This window comes from Pan troglodytes, chromosome 4 (genome assembly GCF_028858775.2).
Source record: "Pan troglodytes isolate AG18354 chromosome 4, NHGRI_mPanTro3-v2.0_pri, whole genome shotgun sequence".
Taxonomy (NCBI): Eukaryota; Metazoa; Chordata; class Mammalia; order Primates; family Hominidae; genus Pan; species Pan troglodytes.
In genome coordinates, this window is record NC_072402.2 from 154,951,441 (window position 1) to 154,977,651 (window position 26,211).

Consider the following 26,211-nt stretch of genomic DNA (forward strand, 5'->3'; position numbering starts at 1 on the left):
GATCATGCCACTGCACTCCAGCCTGGGTGACAGAGTGAGACTCTGTCTCAAAAAGAAAATCATAATAATAATCCCATTTTTGAGGATTTATTATGTACCAGACTCTGCTTAGTGTGTTACATTATCATTTCATATAACCTTCACAAGAATCTAAGGGATATACTTTTTTGTTTTGTTTTGTTTTGCTTTGTTTTGATACAGCGTTTTGCTCTGTTGCCCAGGCTGGAATGCAGCCGCACCATCTTTGCTCACTGCAACCTCCACCTCCTGGGCTCAAGCAATTCTCTTGCCTATAAAATGAGGCAATTTTGAGCAAGTGGTCAGGTTCTATCTACAGAATGGCCAATGTAAATTCTGTAACTGACCATCAAGTTTATCTTTTCCTGCCACCCACATAAATACTTAGAACCAAATGTGTTAGCAAGCTCATAGCAGGTAGAGCTGTGATTGATTTTTGTTGTTTTGTTTACATTTTGGTCTTATGTACATTTGATTCTCCATCTCATCTTTCTACTCTTTTCCTTCTTTTTAAAAAATTTCTTGCTGATTTTTAATTTTTTAACATAATGTATTCCTGTAACTTACATTTAATATGTTTTTAGAATAAGGTAGCATATTAGTAAATACATGGACTTAGCTTGGAAGAGGGAAAGTGAGGCTGTATGAGATTGTGGTAAAAAGCATGGGTTTGACTTCACTACCTTGGGCAAATTATTAAACCTTAATTGCCTCAATTATAAAAATGGGAAAAATGATTGTATTTTCCTTATAGAAAAATTACGAAAAATTAAATGAGGTTATGTACTTGGTAAATGTTAGCCATTATTATTATTATCATTATTTATGTTTTCCCTTCATGCCCATTCCAGATACTTCGTTACTGGTGTCTATAAATCAGGGTCTCCTGATAGTTTTAATATATATATATATATATATGTGTATATATATACGTGTATATATATACGTATATATATATATATACGTGTATATATATATACGTATATATATATACATATACACATATATATATACATATATATATAATTTTTTTTTGAGATGGAGTTTCGCTCTTGTTGCCCAGGCTAGAGTGCAATGGTGTGATCTCGGCTCACTACAACTTCCACCTCCCGGGTTCAAGCAATTCTGCCTCACCCTCCCGAGTAGCTGGGATTACAGGCGCTCGCCACCATGCCCAGCTAATTTTTTGTATTTTTAGTAGAAACTGGGTTTCACTATGTTGGCCAGGCTGGTCTCCAACTCCTGACCTCAGGCAATCCACCTGCCTCGGCCTCCCAAAGTGCTGGGATTATAACTTGAAGCTTTTCTAAAACACAAGGTAATATTGCCACATGGACAACACGTGGGCCACAGCTTTGCAAGTACCAAAGCAATTCTTATTGATATCCTCTACCATTTCATTGCTGATGCACAGCTTGGGGTTGGATGTGAAGGAAATCTGAAGGCAGTAGACAGACAGCTATACATTTCAGTGGCAAAGTTTAAAAATGTCACCTATGGGTGTTCATTCCATCCATTTTTACTGAACTCCTGTTAAGTACCAGGCTCCAAGGATGCAATGGGAAAGCAAGACAGACATATCCCTGCTCCCTTAGATTTTATGGTCTCATGGTGGAATACAGGCAAGTGTGTTGACAATTATAATGCAGACTAATACATGGGGTGATAGAGGGAGCCCAGGCAGCTAAGGACACATAGACAACTAATCTCAAGCTAACCCAGACATGTAGGAATCTTGGAGGAAGCGACATCTAGAGGAATACCAGGAAGATGAACAGAACCTCATCAGGTAAACTGGGAAAAAGTGTGGAATGTGGAGGGAGGGAATGGGGGGACAGAAACTGACATTGAAGAAGCCTTGCCTGTACGAATGTCAAGCACAACAGAGAACACAGCAAGTTTGAGGAACTAAAAGCTGTTCCTTTTAGCTGAAGCACAGCAAGCTTGTTCACATGGAGAGATAGCTGCCAGCTCTTAAAGACCCTCTCCGGCCACTGGAGAGAGTTTGGGCTTCATCGGGGGGCAGTGGGGAGCTAGGGAAGTGCCTTAAGCCTGGGAGGGACGTGCCCTTTAACTCATGTAATTTTCCACATTCAGAGGGAAGTTGGAGAGCATCCAACTTACTTCACTTAACAGGTGAGGAAACAGGGGTGAGGCTCCTTGCCTAAGATCATTCTTCTGTTAGTTGCAAAACTAGAACCAAAAGGCAAGCCTCTGGATTTCCAACACAGTGGCTTCAAAAGACCATACTGCTCTCCTTTATACACAAATAGAACTCAGAGGTCGGAGTTATTTTTGCCTAAGATCTAACCAAATATATATGTAATAGTCTTTTCTGTTTTTAGGCAACTTGTTCCTGAAGGTGAAAAGACAGGGAAGGAACAACAGGGAGAAATACGTCTTCCAAAAAACTATACCATCTGCAATAATATGCCCCTTAGAATGAAAATCTGATTTATTGGGATTCTCATTGTTAAGTATTTGTAATCGCTGAACTTGAAATCCCAAGGATCACGGTGGAAAATGAAACATTTTTTAAAAAGGAAACCTCGGTTCTGTTTTTAAACCCATCCTCCACAAACACCCCCACAGCTTTTCACACTGAACCAGGGAAGAAATGTATGTGTATATATATATATAAAAGTCATTTTTTTCCGAAATAGCAATTTGAATTGGAATTAGCGATTTAAGATCAAACCACAAGGAATTATGGATTCTGAGCACGTGGGAAATAAGGTGAGATCAGTAAAGGCAAGCAAAGGCTTCCACAAGTCCTTTGCTGGAGCTTGAATAATGGGGCTCCTCCACAAATTGCCCTTATTAGGAACAGCTGAGTGATTAAGTATAAATTTGTGGGCCTTAGGAAACCATTCCTTATATCTACATACACTCCACAATGTCTCAAATGTTTTCAAATTATTTACCCTGTAAGGTATAAAGGGCAACTGTTATTCCCTGTGTTGCAGATACGGTGACCTCTGTGGAGCAGAGTGGTGAAGTGACCTGCTCAGGTGTCTCAGGGTTAGAATTTGGTGCAGCCTGACTTCAGCCTGGTCTGAAGGCCTACCAGGCTGGATTTCAATGAGAATTGTTTCTTTCTCTTTTTCTTTTCTCTCTTTCTTTCTCTTCTTTCTTTCCTTCTCTTCTTTCTCTCTTTTTCTTTCTTCCTTTCTCTCTCTCTCTCTCCCCCCGTCTCTCTCTTTCATTCTTTTTTTTTTTTTTGAGACAGAGTCTCACTCTGTCACCCAGTCTGGAGTGAGGCGGCAGGATCATAGCTCACTGTAGCCTCAATCTCCCAGGCTCAAGCAATCCTCCCACCTCAGCCTCCTGAGTAGCTGGGACCAAAGGTGGATGCCACCACACCCATCTATTTTTTTTTTTTTAATTTTTAGTAGAGATGAAGTTTCGTTGAGTTGCCCAGGATGGTCTCCAATTCCTGAGCTCAAGCAATCCTCTCTCCTCGGCCTCCCAAAGTTTTGGTATTACAGGTGTGAGCCACCGCTGGGCAGATAATTGCTTCTTTAAAGAGCCCGACACGGCAGATAAGCCTTGAAGAGAAAGGTACCTGTCCTCTCAGTGCTTCCTGTCACCTATTTGTCCGTTAGGCAATTCTTCCAGAATGAAGTTGAGGCAGGCCCCTGTAAAAGAGGTGGCAGCTTCAGGGACTCTTCTCCAGGGAACTGGAAGGGAGCGGAAAAAGTTATTCTTAAGCGAAGGAGCCCTATCAGCGACCAAGCTCAATTGGTGGAAGGCCCCTTCCCCTAGCCCCAGTTGAATCTTCTGTCACTTCACCCTGCTCCTTCTCCTCAGAGCACTTTGGGCTGTAACTGGACGTTTGCTAGGTTAATTTACACCTGTTTCTCCTGGCAGGTGATAAAACTCCAAGGGGGCAGGGACCCTGTCTTTTGTACACCAGTGCACACCCAAGTCCTGGCACGGTACTTGGAACAGGATAGGTAATCAATAAAGACTGGGTTGATAAAAGAGCACTTGGAAATCATGTGGGGCCAATAAGATCCGAACGCGGCCGAAGCTCTCGTCCTCGGGTTGCTGCAGGTGTGGTTCCCGGTGATGGAGGCCGTGGAAGAAGCCTTCCCTCCCTTTCCCGCCCCCAGGGCAGGAAGCCTGGGTGCTGAGCGGTCCTCCGAAACCGAGAGGCAGGTCCTGGGTGCGCCGGCGGTACAGCGGGGAGCGTGGAGAGCCCCTCGCCGCAGCCATTTCCTGCCCTTTGTGTGACAGCCGCTGCGGCGAAGGGGCGGGCGCTGGGTGGGGGCGGAGCCGCGGCGGGCGGAGCAGCGGGGCCGGGGCGGGGCCGAGCGCGGCGCAGCGGAGCGGGGCAGAGCATCCTGCGCCCCGGCGCGGGGCCCTGCGGTAGCCTCGGGCCCCTCCCCTGGACCCGCCGCAGAGCCAGGTAAGCGGCCCTCGCAGGCCTCGGGCCGGGCACGGGGACTAGGATGCTGCCGGGGACGGGGATGAGGCCGTGAGGATGCGCGAAGGGCCGCCCCCTCTCCCGGCCCGCGGGGGGCGCTCGGCGCTGTGCCCGGGCTAGCGCGAGGCCCGGCCTCAGGCCCCACGCGGCCCCTTTCCCCCTCGGACCCACCGTGCGTCCCGCGGCACGGACCGTCTGCCCGGGAGGCGCGGGCACATCGCGGAGCTCCGGCGCGGCGGCGGGGGAGCCGCAGCAGCAGGTGCGCGGCCTGGGCCGGAGCCGCCAGCCCGGGAGGAGGCGGTGCTAATCTCAGGGACCGGAGACACCTGCAGCGGCCGCGAGCCCGGCAGCGGCGACATCCTCGGGTCCAGGGACTGCAGAGCGCTGGCCCCTGCCTCTGCCGCCGTGACCACCGTCACCTCCCCCAGGGCCAGCGAGAGCCGCCTGGGCCCGCCTGGCAGCCGCCTCGGGCACACAGAACGTGTGATGGGTGGGGCGAGGGGCGCAGCGTCGATGTTTGGGGGCGGAGGGCTTTGATAAGAGAGGAGCAGGTCTGACCCGCTTGGAAGCTTTCTGGCCTACACTAGCATCGCTCACCAAGCTGGCTGCGGGCACGGTGGAAGTGGGGGAAGGGGATGAGTGGGCTGACTCCTGGGGGAAAAGGTTGTTTTTTTCTTGAGCTCTGAAGAACCAGGAAGATGCTTGCCTGTCTGTTGTGGCGTCTACTTTTCAGGACAGCCCTACCCCTCACCCCAAAGAACAGCCCACCTATGTGCAAAAGAAGAGGAGGAGGTGCTCTCTGCTTGGGGATGGGGGCAGGTAGCATGTTCCACAGAAGTATGGCCCTCTATATCCAGAACCCAGCTGGAAAGGACACTGACAGCCCCGGTGCCTCCCCAGTGCATGGAATCTGATTTTGACCTTTGCTTGCCTACTTTCCCCAGCACAGTGGAAACACTCACCAGGGCTGATGAGCCATCAGCTGTCCTTCCAGCTAGGCCAAGAATGGGACAAGGATCTTTTTCTGCTAGTTCCTGGGTGCCTGTGCCCTCAGCATGGGCAGGGAGACGGAGGCAGGCCTGCTGGCAGGAGGGGCAAATCAGGAGAGTGTCGGTTCCTTTGTTCCCATTTCCTGCCTCCTGTCTGTGTCCCAGTTAGGGCAGTGGGTCTCACCTTACTCTTGGATACAGGCTGTGCCAGCAACCTGGGTCCCTGAGATCTTAGAGGGCAAAAATCAGGTCCATATCTTTGGGCAGGCCTGTGAAGGCCTTGATGGTTGCTTTCTCCACCATTAGACCCTCTCTCTGTGGCCCTCCTGGTGGCCTCCCACCTCCACTTCCATACAGTGCCCTGCCCTTCCCCCAGTCTCCAGTGTCAGAAATGGTTTTCAAGAAAGGAGCCAATGATTGTGTTTATCTTGAAGAGCTAAATACAAAAGAAGTTCCCATTTGATGCAGAGCAGGTGCTTTACAAGTCATTTGACCGGAAAAGAAACAGAGGATGGAGGCATTTTAATGGGAAACAAAGCTTTAATGGGAAACACTGTAGAAATATTTGCTATCACTAATGGTAGAATTTCAAACAGTGAGCTGGAAGTGGAGGTGGGGAGCTGGGTAGTTCTTTTGGGAATGGGTCCCTGAAATGACAATATCTAGCAGCTGTCAGCTCTGTATTTGGCAAGGGCAGCTTTGGCCCTGCAGGCAGGAATGCTGTTAAGAGTGTGTATGCATGCATGTGCATGCGTGCATGTTTGTTTGACTGGTCAGGTGTTACTGTCACCAGAAGGCATTTTTTGAGCACCCAGTGTCCACTTTCGGGATGAGAAACTTGTGTACACAGGGTTCCTCGTTGGCATTGGCTGCCCTTTGCCAAGGCAGTTATTAGACCTCAAGAAGATAGTGTTGTTGCTTACAAAGTCAGTGCCTCTAGCTAGTTGTGCGCACTGAGCCTCTGGCTGGGGGCATTAGCTCTCTGCTCACTAAGCTTCTTTATTATATTTCCTGGCCAGTTCTGACCGGTTCTGTAGGCACCCAAGGCTGCCTTGTTCAGTCCCTGCTGGAAAATGAAAAAGGAAAAACTTGCTTTAGGCATTAGGCCAAGAGTCGGATGTACAACCCAGTGGGGTTGGAGAGTTTTACTCAAATCAGATGCTGGCCCAGAGAAGGACGTAGACATGAATTCAAAAACCGGTAAAAGGCCCTGGGAGAACACTACATGACCCCTCTGATAAATCATGCCCTCTCTGATGTTCAGTGGCCTCTGCTGCTGTCATCAACCAGAAAGCTGAATGAGATGATGAACAGGCTACAAGCTAATTAATGGGAAAAGCGCTCCTGGAAAACAGTACGGGTCCCAGTCCCTACGTTTAAGGATTGGACTACACTCTCAACGCAGCTTCTTTGGACCACTGTTGGCCCCAGGGGTCCACCAAGAGCGTCACAAAATGGCCTTTTGTAGCCTCCATGTGGCCACCGTAACAATGAGTCTATTTCTTTACTGGCAAGTATTAATTATTCACTTGTAATTGACAAAGCCAGACATCAGTCACCTCACTGGAGTCTTTATGAAAGGCTTTTGGTCCTGTCATTCTGAGGAGCAAAGCCATGCCTAGGGTCCAGGGGATGGCCCCTGCATCAGTAGTGAGATGGTGGGAGAAGGGGGGCAGGCTGCTGCCTTCTTGGCAGTGAATGGAGGCAGGGGAGGAACTAGAATATCTTTGGATGCTCTTACTACCTGAGGGGTGCATGAAAGTGCCAAGCAGAATGCTTAGCACATAGTAAGTACTAGCATATTTATGTATTTATTGTTATAATGTATTAATTACATAATCATTAGGAATTTGGCTCATGTATGTAATCAACCCTTGGCTATTACCAGCCCCTCTCCCTCCAGAGCTTTCCTGAATTTTGCTTTTTTGAGGGAAGTTGGTCTCTGTGACCAGTAAACCCAGCCCCAAGTTTACCGGCGGAAGGAAGGGAAAGTTAAGAGTGAAAGGCTTCAGGTGGGAAGTGCTCTTAAGTAGCACAAGAGAGGTGGGTGGAACCTGAGTAGGCAGGGAGAAGTGGGAGGGAACAAGCCAAGCAGAAGCCCAGGGCCATTCTCACATTTCAACACGTAGAGTTAAGGAAGGGCCTCTTCCTCTGTGAGAATTCAGCATTTTGCAACCATCCAAAAATGTTGAGGGCATGCTTTGCTTCCAGGGCAGACAGAGCAGCACAGTGAGCATGGGACACAGGATCCCTGACTTGCTGTGTGCCCTTAAACCAGCCACGACCTCTCTGACGTTCAAAATTGAGCAATGGAAGGCAGCCTGCCCAACTGTTACCTGCCTGTCATCATGAAAGCCTGCGGATGAGGTAATGTCTGTAAATCCCAGTCTGAGAAAAAAAAACCGTGGAAATAGAGAAGGAGCCTCCTGAATGTGTGACTCTTTTGGGTAAATGCCCTCCATTCCTTAAGAAACAATTTATTAATTATATATTGTGTGTCACTTTAAGAAGATGGATCTGTGGCCTCTCTGTACTGTTGAGCCAATGGGAAGCTTAAAGGCACTTTGTGATTCACAGATTCTGTCAAGGCCCCTGGATGGCCTTGTCTGTACAAAGACACTTCAGAATTCAGTCAGTGGGTATGGGACGCCTCCCAGGATGCAAAGAGCTTAGATATTGGCTTTCTAGCCATGGGCATTATGCTAAGGGCTGTGTGTGATGTACCTCAAAAAATAGCCATTTAAGCCATACTTGGGCCCTGGCAACAGAGGGTGCAAATTCTTGAAAGAAATTGTTTTGAGAAGGCAGAGCTTGAGTTCAGGCAGAATTTCTTGCAGGGATCATTCTGGTTGCGTGGCATTTTGATAGACTTTGGGCAACTCAGATACAGGCAGTGAGAGAGGGAAGTAAATAGGACCTTCTGGCGAGATGCCTGAGAAAGACCCAGTGATGACTTCATCAGTAGACCTTTTGATTCTGTTTGCGTCATTATTTGGTCATTGTAGAGCAATGCTTCTTAGGCTTTAATCTCTAGGTAAAACAGAGGTGTGTTTAGTCTGTCCATGTTCTCTGTTTTCTAAGTAAGGCAGGAGGTGAGGTCCTCTGCAGGAAATAAAGGTGATGGACTGGTTAGGAAACTTCAGGAGACTTCAGGGTTTGGAACAGTTGCCTCTGTGGGTGGAATAAGAAATCAACTGGGGAAGAATGAGAGAATTGTCTAACTTCACTGAAGGCCTGGCTGAGATCAAAGAGAATTTGCAGGGCTGACCCTCAGAGAAGACATGCAGTAACTCTTAAGGAATATCCGAGAACTATTTTTGATTTGTGCTTTTAAAATATGATGCTTTAAGATTTGTTTTGGCAAGATATGAATGGCAAGATAAGAATTCAGAACTAGAGGTCAGCCCCCTATCTCCAAGTCTGTTATACTTCCATATGGGAAAGAGAAACGAGGACCTGCTTCTTAGGGTTTGAAGTGGAAACTATACGACAGAAGGATTTTCTAAAGAACTCTCCTCAGATTCTTATATTGACAAGGCAGCCTTGGATATGGGACCTTAGAGAAGCATGATATTTTAACTTTCTTGTTAATTTTTTTAAACCAGAAGTTAAGAATTTTGGTCATTGGCTCATGCATTCAACAAATCATTCATGAAGTATTAATTAAGCAAGTAATTCCTGGTGTGTGCCTATCTCTGTGCTGGTTGCTATGGGTCAAACTCAGATAAGATGACTATCCTTGGCGTTCTTAGCAATCCAAAGAATTAGTGAAATATAAAGCAGTTTGTCGTGCAGTTAAAAACTGTGGACTCTAGACTGTGAGTGCTAAGGGAGTGAGAGAAATAAAGGTCATTATGGGGCTTGGCTGGTCAGACCTTTGTGGAAAAGGCATGTCTTGATGTGGGCCATGATAGATCGGTAGGATTTGAGAAGGGAAGAAGACAGTCCATAAGGGAGTGGAGACAGTTTGAGCAAAGGCACAAAGGAAGACTATCCTTGGACAGGTTTATTATGCCCTGTATACCTTGGCCACAGAGAATGGTCTGCATGATCCTTAACACATGTCTTTAAGGAAGCCCTTTGGATGGAATGTCTCAACTGTAGTCATGGTCATTTGCTTTAGAGTTGGGAGGGTCCTGAGAGAGGCCCAATTCCAGTGATTCTTAACTGGTTGCTGTTGTGGTTTTTTTAGTACACAAAATGGACAATGTTGACATGCTGAACACATCAGCCCCCACAGCCAACCCCCCAACTCTGCTCCATTCCTGCCACTCAAGGGAAGAGATGAACATGCAAGCAATAATATCACACAGAGATCTTGAACCCTCGCCTCACATACAATAAAATGTACCTTGTTTGCAAACCTCAGTGCTTAAGCTATTATTAGCACAAGTTACCTGCAATAACCTTCACAAGGCAGGTTTGGACATCATGGTTGAGAGAGAACCAAGGCTAACCTCCACATTTTACAGACAGAGAAATTTGCCCTTTTAGAGTGAGTGAAAATGTGATTTGGGGGCCTTTGTCTTCATACTGAGCCATGTTCGAGTTGTGGTTTCACATCGATGGAGCTGAGTTCCACGTGCTCCGATCTGGTGGCCAGACCTGAAGCCCTCCTCTTTGTTTCCGTAGCAGATGCATGGCTTCCCTTGTGAGTTTTAGCAGGTGCATCTGAGAGGCAGCTCCTCTCCCCACATACGCGTCATGTTGGTGTTCCTCATATGACAGCCCCAGGGCCCCAGGAGGAGCAAATCAGCAAGCCACCTTGGTGGCATGACTTCCCCTCCTGAGAGCATGAGGCCGTTCCCCTGAGCTGCTGGTAGCTGCCTGGTTTGGTGTCACCACAAAGGCCGCCTCAACCCTAACAACACAGGAAGCAGCTGGGCAAAATGGCAAACGAAGGGGCAAGTCCTTTAGCCCCCACCAAGATCTTTTTCTCTGTCTACTCATAAACAACGAGGAGGATAGGCCTTCTCCAGTGGCCCAAGTCGAGGCTGACTTGATTTCTCGGCTCTGACTGCAGGTCCCCTGTGTGGAGAGAAGCTGTAGGTGATAGGGCCTCTGGTCCCGGAAGACAGGAGCAAGGGACTGAAACAACAAAGACCACCTTGCCAGTCAGTGCTGGGTACCGGCCAGGTGTCTGAACTGCTAACAAGGAGACTTTGGGCGGTTGTCTTCTAAAGCAAATTATTAAATTTTGATCAAGACGATATATACAAATGTTTTAAAATATCAAATAGTATTGAAAGCCTTATCATGAAAAACAACCATCCAGCACCCACCCTCCCCTAGAGGCTGCCACTTTTAACTCACTGTTTCTTCTAGTAGCTGCCTCCAGATCTCTAAATGATATGCTTACACTGCTGTTTCTTGATTTATCTATTCTGCATGTTGTCTATTTACTTCCTGCTGTGATGGATGGAGATTTCACTTTCTTACACCATCTCCCTCCCTCCCCTGCCCCCGTCTCTCAAGATAGGAAGAGCTCTATTTTAACCTAAATCAGGTTTAAAGTGTCTACATTATTAATATATATAAATGATGATCACAGACAGCCAAGTAAAGTCGTTTGATTATATTTCCTTTCTTAGAGGGCTTTTCATTTCGCTGCAGAATTTTTGTTGCAATACTTGTCTTTTTATTTATCTATTTATCTATTTTGAGATGGAGTTTCACTCTTGTTCCCCAAGGTGGAGTGCAGTGGCGCGATCTCAGCTCACTGCAACCTCTGCCTCCCAGGTTCAAGCAATTCTCCTGCCTCAGCCTCTGGAGTAGCTGGGATTACAGGCGTGTGCCATGACACCTGGGTAATTTTTTAATTTTAGTGGAAATGGGGTTTCACCATGTTGGTCAGGCTGGTCTCGAACTCCTGATCTCAGGTGATCCACCTGCCTCGGCCTCCCAAAGTGCTGGGATTACAGGCACGAGCCACTGTGCCTGGCCCTGTCCTTTTCTTTTAAAGCTCTGTGTCATATGAGTTATTCTATTGCAGTCCCTTGTCTTCTCAGGAAGTGCAGTGTTAACCCTAGCTCCACCCCTAACTAGCCCAGTGACCTTGCACAAGTCCCTTCTCTTTTCTGAGGCTTGGTTTCCTCATCAGTAGAAAGAGAGCTAGGCTCTCTTCTTGTTCTCATTCTAAACCTCAGAACCTATCACCCCACCCACCTCACAGGCAGTAATATTATTACTCCTCAGTTAATATTATCTGAGGAGTCTTTACTCCAGGGTGGGGCAGCCCCAGGACCTGACAGATGGCAGAGAAACCAAAACAGGCAGGGGCAGGGGGAGGGAACAAACAAACTAGCTGGGCCTGCCCTGTATGGTCTAGTTCACCCCTGCAGTTTAGGGGGCTGCTCTGTGGGGTGGTATGGTTGTATCTATTACTCTTTTCCTCCCCTGCTATCCCCTTTGGTTTTTGCTCTCCGCAGCCTCTGCTTATAGGGGCATCATTTACAGTCCCCAAACTCCCCAAGCTCCTACTCCACCCCCAGCTCTCTTTGTACCCCTTCTGCTTATGTTACACTCAAAGTTTCCCAAAAAGTAGTTATAAAAATACTAACTTTTGGTAGCAGCTTTATTGAAATATAGTTTGCATACTGTACAATTCACTCATTTAAAAAATACCGTTCAGGGCAGGCACGGTGGCTCATGTCTGTAACCCCAGCACTTTGGGAGGTCAAGGTGGGTGGATCACCTGAGGTCAGGAGTTTGAGACCAGCCTGGCCAACATGGCAAAACCCTGTCTCTACTGAAAATACAAAAATTAGCCAGGCATGGTGGCAGGTGCCTGTAATTCCAGCTACTCGGGAGGCTGAGGCAGGAGAATCGTTTGAACCCGGCAGAGGTTGCAGTGAGTGAGATCATGCCATTGCACTCCAGCCTGGGGAACAAGAGTGAAACTCTGTGTAAAAAAAAAAAAAAAAAAAACCGTTCAGTGGTTTTTAATATATTCACAGAGTTGTACAACCCATAATCATAGTCAGTTTTAGAGCATTTTAGCACCCCAGAAAGAAACCTCATGGCCTTTAGCAGCACCACCTATTTCCCCCAACCCCACTCCTTGGCAACCATAGATTTGCCTATTCTGGGCATGTTTAATAAATGGAACAATACAATACGGGGTCTTTAATGATTCGCTTCTTTCACTTAGCATAATATTGTCAAAGTTTATTCATGTTGTATCAATATCAGTACTTAATTACTTTTTATGGCTGAAAAATACTCCATGTGGCTATACAATTTTTTATTTATCAGTTGATGCATATGTTAGTTCTGCTTTTTAGCTATTACAAATAATGGTGCCATGAACATCCATGTACAAGTCTTTGTGTGGACCTGTATTTTCATGTCTCTTGGGTTTATGCCTAGGAGTAGAATTGCTGGGTCAAATGGTAACTGTGTGTTTAAAAATTTGAGGAAATACCAATCGATTTTCCAAAGTTACGGCACCATCTTACATTCCCATTAGCAACGGTATTCCCAGTTTCTCCACATCCTTGTCAACACTTGTTATTGTCTGTCCTTTTCATTATAGCCATCCTAGTGGGTGTGAAGTGGTATCGATTTGCATTTCCCTAATAACTAAGGATATTAATCTTTCTGTGTGCTTATTGGCTATGTGTATATCTTTGGAGAAAAATCTGTTCCTTGCCTATTTTTAAAATCAGGTTCTCTTTATTAATGAGTTTTAAGAATTCATTTTTTAAATTTATTTTTATTTAAAAAAATTTTTTTGTAGAAACAGGGTATCACTCTGTTGCCCAGGCTGGTCTTGAACTCCTGGCTTAAGCGATTCTCCCATCAACCTCCCAAAGTACTAGGATTACAGGCATAAGCCACTGTGCCCAGCCAAGAATTATTTACATATTTTATATACTTAGCATATACATGATTTGCAAATATTTTCTTCTATTCTGTGGACTTACTTTCTTGATGGTGTCCTTTGAAGCACAAATTTTTTTATTTTGATGTTTAGTTTATTTTTTATTTTGTTGCTTGTGTTTTTGTTGTTATTATGTAATTCAAGGTCACAAAGATGTACTCTTATGAGTTTTATAGTTTTAGCTCTTACATAGATCTTTGATCCATTTTGAGTTAATTTATTATATATTACATTATTTATACCTCACACCATAAAACAAATTTTGCATGTGAGTATCCAGTTGTCCCAGAATCATTTGTTGAAAAGAATATTCTTTCTACATCTCTTGTCAATTGACCATAAATGTGAGGATTTATTTCTGGATTCTCAGTTCAATTCCATTAATTTATCATTGTTCATTGTCTTCATGGTAACACCACACAATTTTGATTACTGTAACTTTGAGTATGTTTTGAAATCAGGAAGTGTGAGTCTTCCATTTTTGTTCAGTTCCTCCCACCCCCAAGATTGTCTTGATTATCCTGAGTGAGTCCCTTGAATTTCCATATGAATTTTAGGATCAGCTTGTCAATTTCTGCAAAGAAGCCAGATGAGATTTTCATAGAGATTATGTTGAATCTGTAGGTTAGTTTGGGCAGTATTGCCGTGTTAACAATATTAAGCCTTCCAGCCTATGGACATGGGATATCTTTTTATTTATTTAGGTCTTCTTTAATTTTTTCAACAAGGTTTTATTGCTTTCAGAGTGTATGTTTTGCACTTATTTTGTTAAGTTTATTTGTAAGTATTGTATTATTTTTGATGCTACTATAAATAGAATTGTTTTCTCCATTTTATTTTCATATTGTGCATTGCTGGTATATAGAGATACTACTGATTTTTGTATGCTGATATTGTATCCTACAAACTTGCTGAACTTGTTTATGACTTTCAATAGTTTTTAGTGGATTTTTCTCGGATTTTCTATATACAAGACTATGTTATCTGCAAATAGGAATAGTTTTACTTTTTCCTTTCTAATCTAGATGTCTTTTATTTAATTTTCTTGCATAATTACCTTGGCTAGAACTGCCAGTACAATGTTGAATAGAAATGCTAAGAGCAGACTTATTTGTCTTGTTCTTGATCTTGGTGAGAAAGCATTAAGTCTGATATTAGCTAAGAGTTTTTTGTGGCCACTTATTGTCAAGTTGAGGATATTCTCTAATCCTAGTTTTTTGAGTGTTTTTATCATGAAGGCGTTGAGATTTTGTCAAATGCTTTTTCTGTGTGTACTGAGATGATATGGTTTCTGACCTTTATTGGTATAGCTTATTACATTAATTGATATTCTGATGTTAATGTTAATCCAGTCTTAACATTCCTGGGATAAATCTCACTTGTTCATGATGCATAATCTTTTTTATATGTTTCTGGATTCAGTTTTGCTGAGGCACTAACTTTTATCGAGCGCTTTCTACCAGCCAAGCCATTTACATGGACTAACTCATTTAGTTTTCAAAGCCTAAGAGATAGGAACTATCATTATCCCTTATACCAAAATGAGGAAAGTGAGGCTCAGAAAGGTTATGTCACCTACTCAAGGTCACACAACTAGGTATTGGCAGAGGTAAGATTCTAACTCAAGCTATCCAGTTCACCTCCACACTAAAATGCCTCTCATATGGATATCAGTGGTGGACATGGGATGATTTTCAGATAATACCCAGACCTGTGTTTATGTTCATTACTATGTTTTTTATGGCTCCTCTGTTTATGGCATATAATATTAGTTTTCTCTCTGTGATTGTGATATAAAACTTCCTTCTAAAATGAAAAGTGGCAAAAAAGAGAATCCCTAGAAAAAAATATTAAGTAAGAATTATCCTGGCAGTTTATGGATATGACTATGTATTCTATACTGATTTAAATTATCTGTGTGGGTTTTTTTTCTTTTTTTTTTTCTTTTTTTTTTGTGACAGAGTCTCGCTTCATCACCCAGGCTGGAGTACAGTGGCTCGATCTCAGCTCACTGTAACCTCCACCTCCCAGGTTCAAGCAATTCTGCCTCACCCTCCCGAGTAGCTGGGACTACAGGTGTGCACCACTATGCCCAGCTAATTTTTGTATTTTTATTAGGGATGAGGTTTCACCATGTTGGCCAGGCTGGTCTCGAACTCCTGACCTCAGGAGATCCGCCCATCCTGGCCTCCCAAAGTGTTGGGGTTACAGGCGTGAGCCACCGAGTCTGGCCTTATCTGTGTAGCCACCAAGTCCGGCCTTTTCTGTGTTATTAATAGTGAAGGAGAAGGAATGGAAAAACTAGAAGTAAGGACATGGCCAACTTCAGGTCGTCTCCTCTCTCCTATGTTGTCAGGAGATTGAGGTGTGTTCATGAATTCTTTCATTCAGTACTTCCCCAGTGCCTAATCTGTTTGCAGCACTCTGCTAAGGTCTCTGCATTTTCAGTGATAGGTAAGAAAATGGTCCCTGACCTTGAGGAGCTTTCACATGCATGGTTATACTCCAGAGAGGGCATGTTATGTTTTATTTCATGGGCAAACTCAGATTGATTGCTGGTGGCTTCCTGGAGCTCAGTATTTCATGAGGATTCTGAAGCTGTCTGTGGACTTAGTGGAAAATAGAGTCATTACCAATTAGCAATGTCTGCCCTGGCATGGTAGGAAGAAGTAGCAGTATTTGGGTTTTATTCTGGGGTCAAGAAAACATCATAGAGTGCATTTACACAAACCTGGATGGCATAGCCTACTACACACCTAGGCTATATGGTATATAGCCTATTGCTCCTGGGCTACAAACCTGTACGGCGTGTTCTTGTACTGAATACTGTAGGCAATTGCAACACAGTGGGAAGTATTTGTGTATCTAAACATAGAAAAGGTACAGTAAAAATATGATATTATAATCTTATGGGAACACCATCGTATATATGATCCACTGTTGACTGAAACATCATTATGAGGCAAATGACTGTAAATTTTTTAATAGGAACAACCTAAATCTCCCTTTTATTTATTTTTATACTTATATATCTATATAATATTTTCTTTGTACTAATATATGTATACATATGTGTATATATATGTATATGTGTGTGCAGTATGTTTGTGTGTGTGTACGTATACTTATATAGCCTCTGGCTGGAGCGCCATACGGACATGGAAAATATTTCCTGGCCTCTTGATGTTCATGAAACACAAAGGTGACAATTACCTAATCTTTCTAGCTTGGCAGAGTTGTGTTCTTCTTGAGGAAGGAAAAAGCAGCCAAATTGGGAAAAAAATATGTTTGGCACCTTTCAAAAAGGTACAAAACCAGGTGTGGTCTAGAAGAAAAGGCATAGAATTGGGAGTCAAGGTATCCTGTTTCTACCCTACCTCTGCCACTAGCTGACCATGTGACCTTGAATAAAAGTGTTTACTTCTCCATAACACAGTGTCCTCAGAAACACAGCAAAAATTATACCTGCTGAATTGAATTTGCAGGATAGTTGTGATTGAGAAAATCAATGTGAAAGATCTATAGAACTGAGATATTAGGGTAATAATAATAAACCTTCCTTTTTTTGGTAGGAGAATTGTTGCAGTATTTAATTCATCCTCTCTATTGAAAACAGGCCACAGACTAGCGAATGTTAAACGAAAGTATGGGAGGCCATTGTTTAAGACTAAGCTCCTGTACTAGGCCCCTAAAAACCAGACCAAATCAAAATGGAGTCACTCATGCTAAATGCCACTCTCTACCTGAGTCAGCATAATAAGCAAATCCTCTCTGCCTTAATCCTTACAAAAAAGTAACCTGAAGTAACTTGATGTTAACTAATCATTTATTTTTCTATTGTTGTGTTTCCTTTTTCCCACCTTACAAAACCCACGGTTTTGCTATTGCCCAATGGGAGCTTTCATTCTATTGTATAGAAAGGAGGTGCTTCAATTCATAAATCACAAATTAAGGACAATTAATTATATAAATTTATTGTAATTTTGTCTTTTGACATATCTTTGCTGGCTACTGTGTTAAGTATTCTACATGCTGTAGTTATATAATCAAAATAAACATTGAGGACAGGCACTATTGTAAAATGTCACCCTTACAAGGTAAGGAAACTGAGGCTTGGAGAGGTTAAGGAACATGCTATTGTTTATATAGCTCATAAGTGGCAGATGACAGATTGAAACCCAGAACTCAAGCTTACCCACTACACTAGCCTAATATTTCACTTCAGTAAAAAGTCTTAATATTTCATTTCTTTCCAGAAAAATCAAACAGATAATGACAATGCATGTATTTTGCTTACAGAGAAGCAGGGTTTAAGCTGTGAATGTCAGAACCTGCATTTCCAAAGCCATGTTCTCCTGGCAGTCACCCTGCATTTATGGGACCCACCCCCCTCTTGCTTGGGGTCTGTCAGTCATGTCTGCCTGGGGGGGCACCTAAAGCCCCCCTTCTCAGAAGCAAATTGCTTGTGTGCCCAATGTTATTATTACTTTTGGTGAAACCAGGCCACCGACTGAGTTTGTTATGAAGACACTGCATTTAAACCCGTCATGAATGCCCCCCACTGAGAAGTTGCAGCTGTGTTTGGTAAATGATGCTCCCAGAACACTGTTAACTTTTAAATATTTTATTAATTTCTTTTTCAAAATGATGAAATGGTCACATGTTCGTAGACCGAATATAAAGAATCATTCTCACTTGGAAGATTGCGTAACAGGCAGGACACTTGGGCAGGAAAGAAGTACGTTCTTATTTTCATTTATACCTCTGTTCAAATTTCCAGAATATTTTTCCTTTCTGATTTATGTGGATTTGGCAGTGCCTACCAGCACTTGAGCTAAAAATGTCGGATTTCCTTCTCCCTTAGGCACTGAATGATCTACCAATGCTCATAGAAATCCACTATAGAAGTTGTATTTGCCAGGGGAGAAGAAAGATAGCATTAACATAAACAGACTCCTAATTTATTTGCTTTGTAGGTTGTTCACTTACTTATTGATTCTCTTCAAGGGATGTTCAGGGGTACTATTATGCTACAGAGGAAAACTTAATGGTTATTCTGGTAAATGAGTATTTTTGTGTGTGTGTGTGTGTGTGATGAAGTTTTGCCCTTGTTGCCCAGGCTGGAGTGCAATGGCATGATCTTGGCTCACTGCAACCTCTGCCTCCTGGGTTCAAGTGATTTTCCTGCCTCAGTAGCTGGGATTACAGGCACCCACCACCACGCCTGGCTAATTTTTTTTTTTTTTTTGTATTTTTAGTAGAAATGGGATTTCTACTAAAGAAAAATTGACCAGGCTGGTCAGGCTGGTCTCGAACTCCTGACCTCAGGTGATCCACCCGTCTCAGCCTCCCAAAGTGCTGGGATTACAGGCGTGAGCCACCACACCCGTCTGTAAATGAGTATTTTTTAAGTTTGTGTAGCCCAGAAGAAACCTAGTTACAGGAGAAAAAAAGGGAAGTTGGATAAGAGCTGGGAGCTTATAAACTGATCTAGGGGGATTTTATGAAAAATTTGAAACATATATAAAATTGGATGGAAAAATACAGTAATTTCTATGTATGTGTCACACACAATCTATAGTTACTAACTCACTGCTGAATTTGTTTCATTTCTATTCACTCTTCCCCCATCTAGTATTATTTAGAAGCAAAACCCTGTGTCCTTTTATCTATATTTTAGTAGATCTTTCTGGAAGATATAGGTTCTTTTAAAACATAACCTTGATATTATCAAACCTAAATACAATATTTCCTTCATATTATCAAATATCCAGTCAGTACTAATTTTCTAATTTTCTCATAAAGTTATAATTTTATTTGTATGGTGGTTTGTTTGAAATAGGATCCAAATAAGGTCCACACGTGATAGTGTGTTCAGTCTCTTCAAAATCTATAGACTTTCCTCCCATCTCTCTTTTCTATCTTTGCAATTTATTTGTTAGAGGTCCTGAGTCATTTGTCCAGCAGAATTTGTCATAGATTGCATTTTGCTGATTACATCACTGGGGTATAGCATGTTTTTCTGCCCTCTTATATTTCCTGTGAGTTGGCATCAAAGGCTAATTAGATTCAGGTGTTTTGTTTTGGATCCAGCATTCTTGGTGTGTTTTTCCATCATTAAGCACATAATATCTGATTGTCTTTCATTTAGGGATGTTAACAGCTGATGATGATCCGTGCCTAGATCCATTTGTTTGTAGAGGTTGGAAAACAAGGATATTATCATTTTTCTGTTAAAAAGGAAAAAAATACTTTTATGGAAAGAAACATCCATCTCTTCTATAGTTCGGTTATCTAGTGGTATAGTTTAAGAAAGACAGGTTAAATGTTTGCTTTTATTTACCAATTCTCAACAGAAAGGTTGGTTCACAGGCTCATCTACGAGTAACAAGGTAATAAAAACCAAGCTTTTATTAGATGTCTTTGTGATCCATCAGGGCTCTTCCAGCACATCACTCAATTTTAAAATCACTTGGAATAATAGTCCCTTTCTGTGGAGTTACTCTAATAGTACAACATATATATATACATTCATTTGTTTCATTTTACTTTTCGATTTAGGGGCCACTTTTTATAAATTTAGATTTTATTTTTAAGTATGTAAAATGTTTTGATGTTTTCAAAGTCAAATCTACAAAATAAGGCATATTCAAAGGATTCTAGCCCCTATCTCTTAACTGTTTTCCCTTCTTTTCCTGTTTTCCATAGGTAACTGATTTTTAAAAGCATATGGCTTGCCTTTCCATTGTTTGTTTTTTAAGTAGAAGATGTGTGTGTAGACATCTGCAGCCCCCTCTCCCGGGTAAATGAGCACGTGCTCTCCATACCATGTCCTGGAGATCACCCGTAGTTGCGTATAGAGAGGGTCCTCATTCCATTTTCCTGCTGCTTCATATTTCCCTGTACAGTGGCACCGTAGTTTATCCAGACAGTCCTCTGTTAATGGATGTATTAGGCCGTTCTTGCACTGCTATAAAGAAATATCTGAGACTGGGTAATTTATAAAGAAAAGAGGTTTAATTGACCTCACAGTTCCACAGGCTGTACAGGAAGCATGATGCCAGCATCTGCTCAGCTTCTGGGGAGGCCGCAGAAAGCTTTCAATCATGGCAGAAGGCAGAGGGGTAACAGTTATACCATATGGTGAAAGCAGGAGCAAGAGAGTGGGCAGTGTGGGGGAGGGAGGTGCCACACACTTTTAAAATGACCAGATCTCCTGTGAACTCAGAACTCACTCATCACCAAGGGGATGGCCCAAGCCGTTCATGAGGGACCTGCCCCAATGATCCAAACACCTCCCACCAGGCCCCACCTCCAACACTGGGGATTAGAATTCAACATGAGATTTGAGTGAGGGCAAGTATCCTAACTATATCAATGGATGTTTGCTGTTTTCAGTTTTTGCTATCACAAGTAGTCCTGCTGTGGATGGCCTTGTGCATATATCTTTGCGTATTTTTGTCAATGCATCTTTGGGACAGATTCCTAGAAGTGGGATTGCTGGTCAAAGGGTAAAATGCTTATGGAAGTTTGTTAGATATTGCCAGATTTCCTCCCACGGGAGTTGTGTCATTTTGCCATCCCTACTAACAGTGTTTGGGAGATCCTGTTTCTCCATAGTCTTGCCAACAGCATGTGTAGTCAAACTTTTGGATTTGAGTCGATCTAATCAGTGAGAAATGGTGTATCTCCTTGTAAGTTTCATCTGGATTTTCCTTATTGAAAATGAGATAGGACACCTTTCAAATGCAGTCTTCCTGGTCCCCTGGTTGGAACCCAGGCATTGTGTTATTAAGAAGCTGTGCACATGATTTTTTGGCACAAGCAGGGCCAAGAACCATTAACACAGAGTGTTTGAAAACACCTAGCGTAGAGGTTGGTATGAAATAAACCTCCACTTATCAAGTGTAATCTCAAAATGTGAGCGTGAGCCCTTGGAAGGAAGTATGTAGTAATGAAGCTGACTTCAGACTATGGAGCTGGACAAACCTGGGTCAGCCCTCCCTCCACCACTTGCCAGCACTTGATCCTATGAAATTAAATGCCGAGGTTCTGTTTGTTCATCTATAGACTGGGAATAATCATAGTACCTATCTTTATAGGGTGGATGCAAGATTGAAATAGTCAAGTACTTCGCATAGTGTCTGACACAGAGTAAGGGCTAAAGAAATGTTTCACTATTATTATAATTGGAATTAATGAAGAGAATTACTAGGGCTTTGGAGGTTGAAGATCATTATGCCCAGTAAAATCATTACTCCCTCCTGTAAAATGGACTTAGTAATAGTGTAAGAAGGAAGACAGTCTTTTTTTTTTCTTTTCTTTCAATGGATCAGTGAAGTGGTTTTGCTGTAGAACTGAATGCCACACTTAGAATTGTGGGGGAGAGAAGAGGAAGAAGCTTAGGTGTGGAGAGGACCTGAAACCACCGTAGGAGACCAGCCTTCTGCAGAGGGCAGATGGGGAAGTTACCTCTGGGCTCAGTGAGCCCTCACTGGATGCAGCATTTGCTGTTGTCATGGTACGTGATGGGAAGGTGTGTTTGAGAACTCAGTGAAATGTGAATCTAGTTAACTGCACAGCAGCCAGTGAAGGCTCAGCCCCAATCTGCCCTCCCAACCTTGGGCCTAAGGCAGGTATTAGTCTCGGGGCAGCAGGACCTTAGGTATATTCTGCAGTTGTTTTAGTCCTTTGCAGCCCCTGGATCAAATTCTTGTGTTGATGGTCCTTTTCCCCCCTAATGTTAGACACTGTATTTCCTAACAAGCAAAGCAAACTCACTGACATTCACAGCAGAAATCCCAGCCCCAGGATCTCACAACTCCCTGGGATCGAAGGTGGTCAGGAAGGGATTCTCAGACAAGCACAGTGGCCCTTCTCTTTGTGTCCCTCTTAATCATGTGTGTTTAGGGTTGGCTTTATTATTATTAATAATATTTTTCTGAAACTCAGCTTTTAGTGTTTTTGTTCACCTCTACTGTTACGTTTTATTTTGCTTTGCTTTTTGCTTTATGTCTGCCTTTGTAACTCTCAGTCCCTCTGTTCTCATTTCTCTGGGCTGATTTTTGTTCTCTTAAGGTTTTTGAGTGTAACATTAACTTCATTTAGTTCCACTTTTCTTTCAGCTAAATGTGTTGAAGACATGTATTAGTGCTTTCCATCTTTCATTTCTAAAGATCTTATCATTTCTATTTGAATTCCTCTTTAGTTATGAATGACCTTGAAGTATGTTTGATCAATTTTCAAAGGTATGGGATTTTATTGCTACAATTTGCATTATTGATTTCTAATTTCCTTGAATTATATTTAATAATAAGTGAATGTGACTTGTAGGCCATCATTTTTGAAGAAACTTGGGGGAACCTGATTTATAGCCTAAATCATGATTAGTTTTTAAGCAGTGTTTCACATATGTTTGGGGGGAAAAATGAGTATTCTGTTTGCTGGGTGCTGAGTTCTTAAAATAGGAATTAGCTCTAGTTGGGTAACTGTGCTGTTCAGATTCTCTTCAGCTTCTAATCCTGCCAAACATACTATCAAAGCAGCTGCGCTGTGCCAGGGTCTAAGACACAGAAATATCCATTTAGGGCTGATTTGTTTGATGTGGCTCACAAAACATACCCAGGTCAAGGAAGACAGTGGCTCCTCCATCTTTGCAAAGAAGGTTGATTTGCAGGAATTGAGTTATTTTAATCCCAGTTTAATTAGCCTAAAAACCTGGGCTCTGGTTTTCAGTTGATTATCTTGGCTGTCACGATCCTGGATAATTGTATTGCATGGTAATTTAAGAGTGGAACTCATAAATATCCTTATGAAGAACAAAAGGTGGAGAAACTAACCATGACCTATGTTCTCACATCCCACTTGAGGTCCCTCGCTTGTGGTCACGTGACTGTGTGGGCATCACATAATTTCTCTGAGCCTTGATTTTTCATCAGTTATATGGATAGGGTAGCACCTTCCATGTTGATCACAGAGGGTGGTGGTGAGGCTCAACCAAGTGCACACAAAATACCTTGTTAGCCATAAAGAGATCCTGAGATATAAAAGATACACATTGAGAGCACCTTGGGAAGAAGTGGTGAGTGGAAGTGGCCTCAATGCATTTTAACTCTCTTTATTCTCCCAAAGGATGCTGGACATGGTGCGGTTAAGAGGAATTTTAGAGGCCCCTGAAATTCTCCACTGACCTTCTCTTCCTTCCCTTCAGTGCAGAATACAGAAACTGCAGCCATGACCACGCACGTCACCCTGGAAGATGCCCTGTCCAACGTGGACCTGCTTGAAGAGCTTCCCCTCCCCGACCAGCAGCCATGCATCGAGCCTCCACCTTCCTCCATCATGTACCAGGTAATGGAAATGGTAGATAGCACCAGGGGGCCCAGGAATTCTGGGGATCCCCTAAGAGAGTTTGCCCTAAGGCAGAGGGAAGGGGAGGTCTGCATCTAGAAGGTGAAAGGTTGTGAGCTGATGGAGTCCCTTGTGCGCTGGTAGAGCCGAGTATAAGGAACAGATTAGCTACTAAATGTGCCGCAGGACTGTTTCCCTCCCTCCCCCAGGGAAGTCTTGTTGATCTGCTTTGACCCCAAATACCTTCCGGGCTATTCTTGCTGCTGTACCAACCAAGGTTTTGGCAGCTCTGGCCTCATGAATTAAATATTGCAATTTAGAAACTCCAGAGCCTGCCTGGGTAATTACTTTTCCTTCATGCATGTGAGGAGGGCACTACAACACCCCATAGCAGCTCATGGCTCAGGGAAGCTGGTCACAGTTGTTTGCTTTTGCCTAAGAGAGCAGAGCTTGTGATAAACCACCATCAGATTGTTCCAAACTATGACCTATCAGGGCCGGGAGTCGGTATAGCCCCTTGTCTGGGTGTGCCAGGCCAGATGCCATGTTAAGAAAGGATATGCTAATTTGAAAGTCTTAGCTGTGTTTGACCTTTTGATAGTTCTCAGATTGCTACAGGAGACTAAATATAAATACATAATAAATTCTTAAATTTCATTCAGTGGATGTATGAAGTACATGCTTGAAGGTTCGGCCCATAAACTTCATTGATTCACATCTTCTAACCCAGATTAAAATTTTAATTATACAAATACCTTTTTTATTATAAGCAATACAGAAAAGTATACAAAAAAGTATACAAAAACATATAAATTTTTTCTATAACTATGCAGATATATACCTTTTTTACCAAATATACATATATATGTGTGTGTATATATATGCATATATATTCATATATATGTGTGTGTATATATATGCATATATATACATATATATGTGCGTGTATATATATGCATATATATACATATATTTTTTTTTACCAATAGAGAACCATACTATATTTATTGCTTTGTGAGTTGGCTTTTTAACTTAAAATTTATTATGGATATTTTTCCATGACAATACCACAATACTACCACATTAGGCTTAGCCACCTCATGGTACTTAAAAGTCCGTTTATGGATATGCTATTTTATGTATATATATATATATATATATATTTAGCCTTTCACTGTTGATGGATATTTGGGTTGTTTACAGTTTGTTTTAATCACAAAAAACTGCCACAGTAATTATTCTTGTACCTATATATCCACACCCTTGGGTGAGTATTTCTGGAACTGCTGAATCAAAGCAATGCACATCTTAACTTTTAGCAGCTATTTGGGCTTGTGGAGTTTAAGCATCTGCTTCTGAAGCTCAGATGAGTGAACCTGATTACTGATGGGAAGCAGACGGCGGGCCCTGTCATCGCCAGCTCCTGCCCAGTGTGATTGAGAGTGGGACTTTGTGGGGAAGGGGCAAGATGAAAGGTGACGCAGCAGGAGGTTTCCACAGAGAGCTTGCGTTGTTTGTTGGCAGCAGTTTGCCCTCTGGACACCCAGCCAACTTGGAACTGTTTTCTAACAACCAAAATGTTCCTGTCATCTAATTCCACAGGCTAACTTTGACACAAACTTTGAGGACAGGAATGCATTTGTCACGGGCATTGCAAGGTACATTGAGCAGGCTACAGTCCACTCCAGCATGGTAAGTCTCTGTGACCCACGTGTGCAGACATGCTCCCTGCTGGGCTGGCAGGGCCCGTGGGCAGCTTCTCACACCAGAGGCATGTGCTTAGCTACTCTAAGAACCCCCTGCCTCAGTCAGAATCATCTGCTTAAGCCCACTCTTACATTCTGCCCCGTCCCCTCTCGGTGCCTAGAAACATACAGTTCCCCTTTATCGTCCAGCTTTGCGAATCCTACTCAACTGTTAGGGCCCAACTTAGTCTCCACTACTCACTTTCCTGAGCTCCTATAGCTTCTTGGGTTAACATGCGATTGGATCTTGCCTTGTTTATAGGTTAATGAATGTGTGGAATTTTGTCTCTTGAGCAGAGCAAAAGGTTCCTTGAAAAAGGGACATTGGCTTTGGTTTTGGAATAACAGTTACTCAAAAAAGCTAATGGCCTAAATCATTTGCAAATAGGGCCAGTTATTATTTTCTCTCTTAGAGTCTGATTCATCTGTGGAGGGCTCCTCCCCTTCTCTGTTGGGCTTCCACTGATTTTATTCTCATGCAGCACTGCAATTTAAAGAATTCCAAATTCCGTGTTCATAGACCCTGCCTGTGGTTCCATAAACCCTGCCTGTGGCTCCATAGACCTTTGACAGTATATGTCTTAGCTCGTTTTGTGATGCTATAACAAGGAAACTGCAGACTGGATAATTTATAATAAATAGAAATTTAGGCTGAGTATGGTAGCTCATGCCCATAACCCCAGCACTTTGGGAGGCTGAGGTAGGAAGATCCCTTGAGCCCAGGAGTTCAAGACCAGCCTGGGCAACATGGCAAGACCCTGTCTCTACAAAAAATTTAAAAATTAGCCGGGTGAGGTG

The 26,211-nt window shown here is 43.0% G+C and overlaps 1 protein-coding gene across 5 annotated transcripts in view; it reads left to right on the forward strand.

Moving 5' to 3' along the window:
- The first annotated feature begins 4,302 nt into the window (after positions 1-4,302).
- CYFIP2 (cytoplasmic FMR1 interacting protein 2) overlaps positions 4,303-26,211 on the forward strand; it is a 127,104-nt gene continuing 105,195 nt past the window's right edge. For 2 of the 5 annotated variants that reach the window (XM_009450053.5, XM_009450055.5), the window contains exons 1-3: positions 4,303-4,429; positions 23,529-23,668; positions 25,271-25,360. In XM_009450053.5, the coding sequence (XP_009448328.2) occupies positions 23,552-23,668; positions 25,271-25,360 (207 nt within the window). In that variant the 5' untranslated portion in view covers positions 4,303-4,429; positions 23,529-23,551. Of the gene's footprint in view, positions 4,707-7,529; positions 7,804-23,528; positions 23,669-25,270; positions 25,361-26,211 lie in introns of those variants that run through there. The other 3 variants (XM_016954117.4, XM_016954118.4, XM_063811616.1) reach the window with 2 other exon arrangements.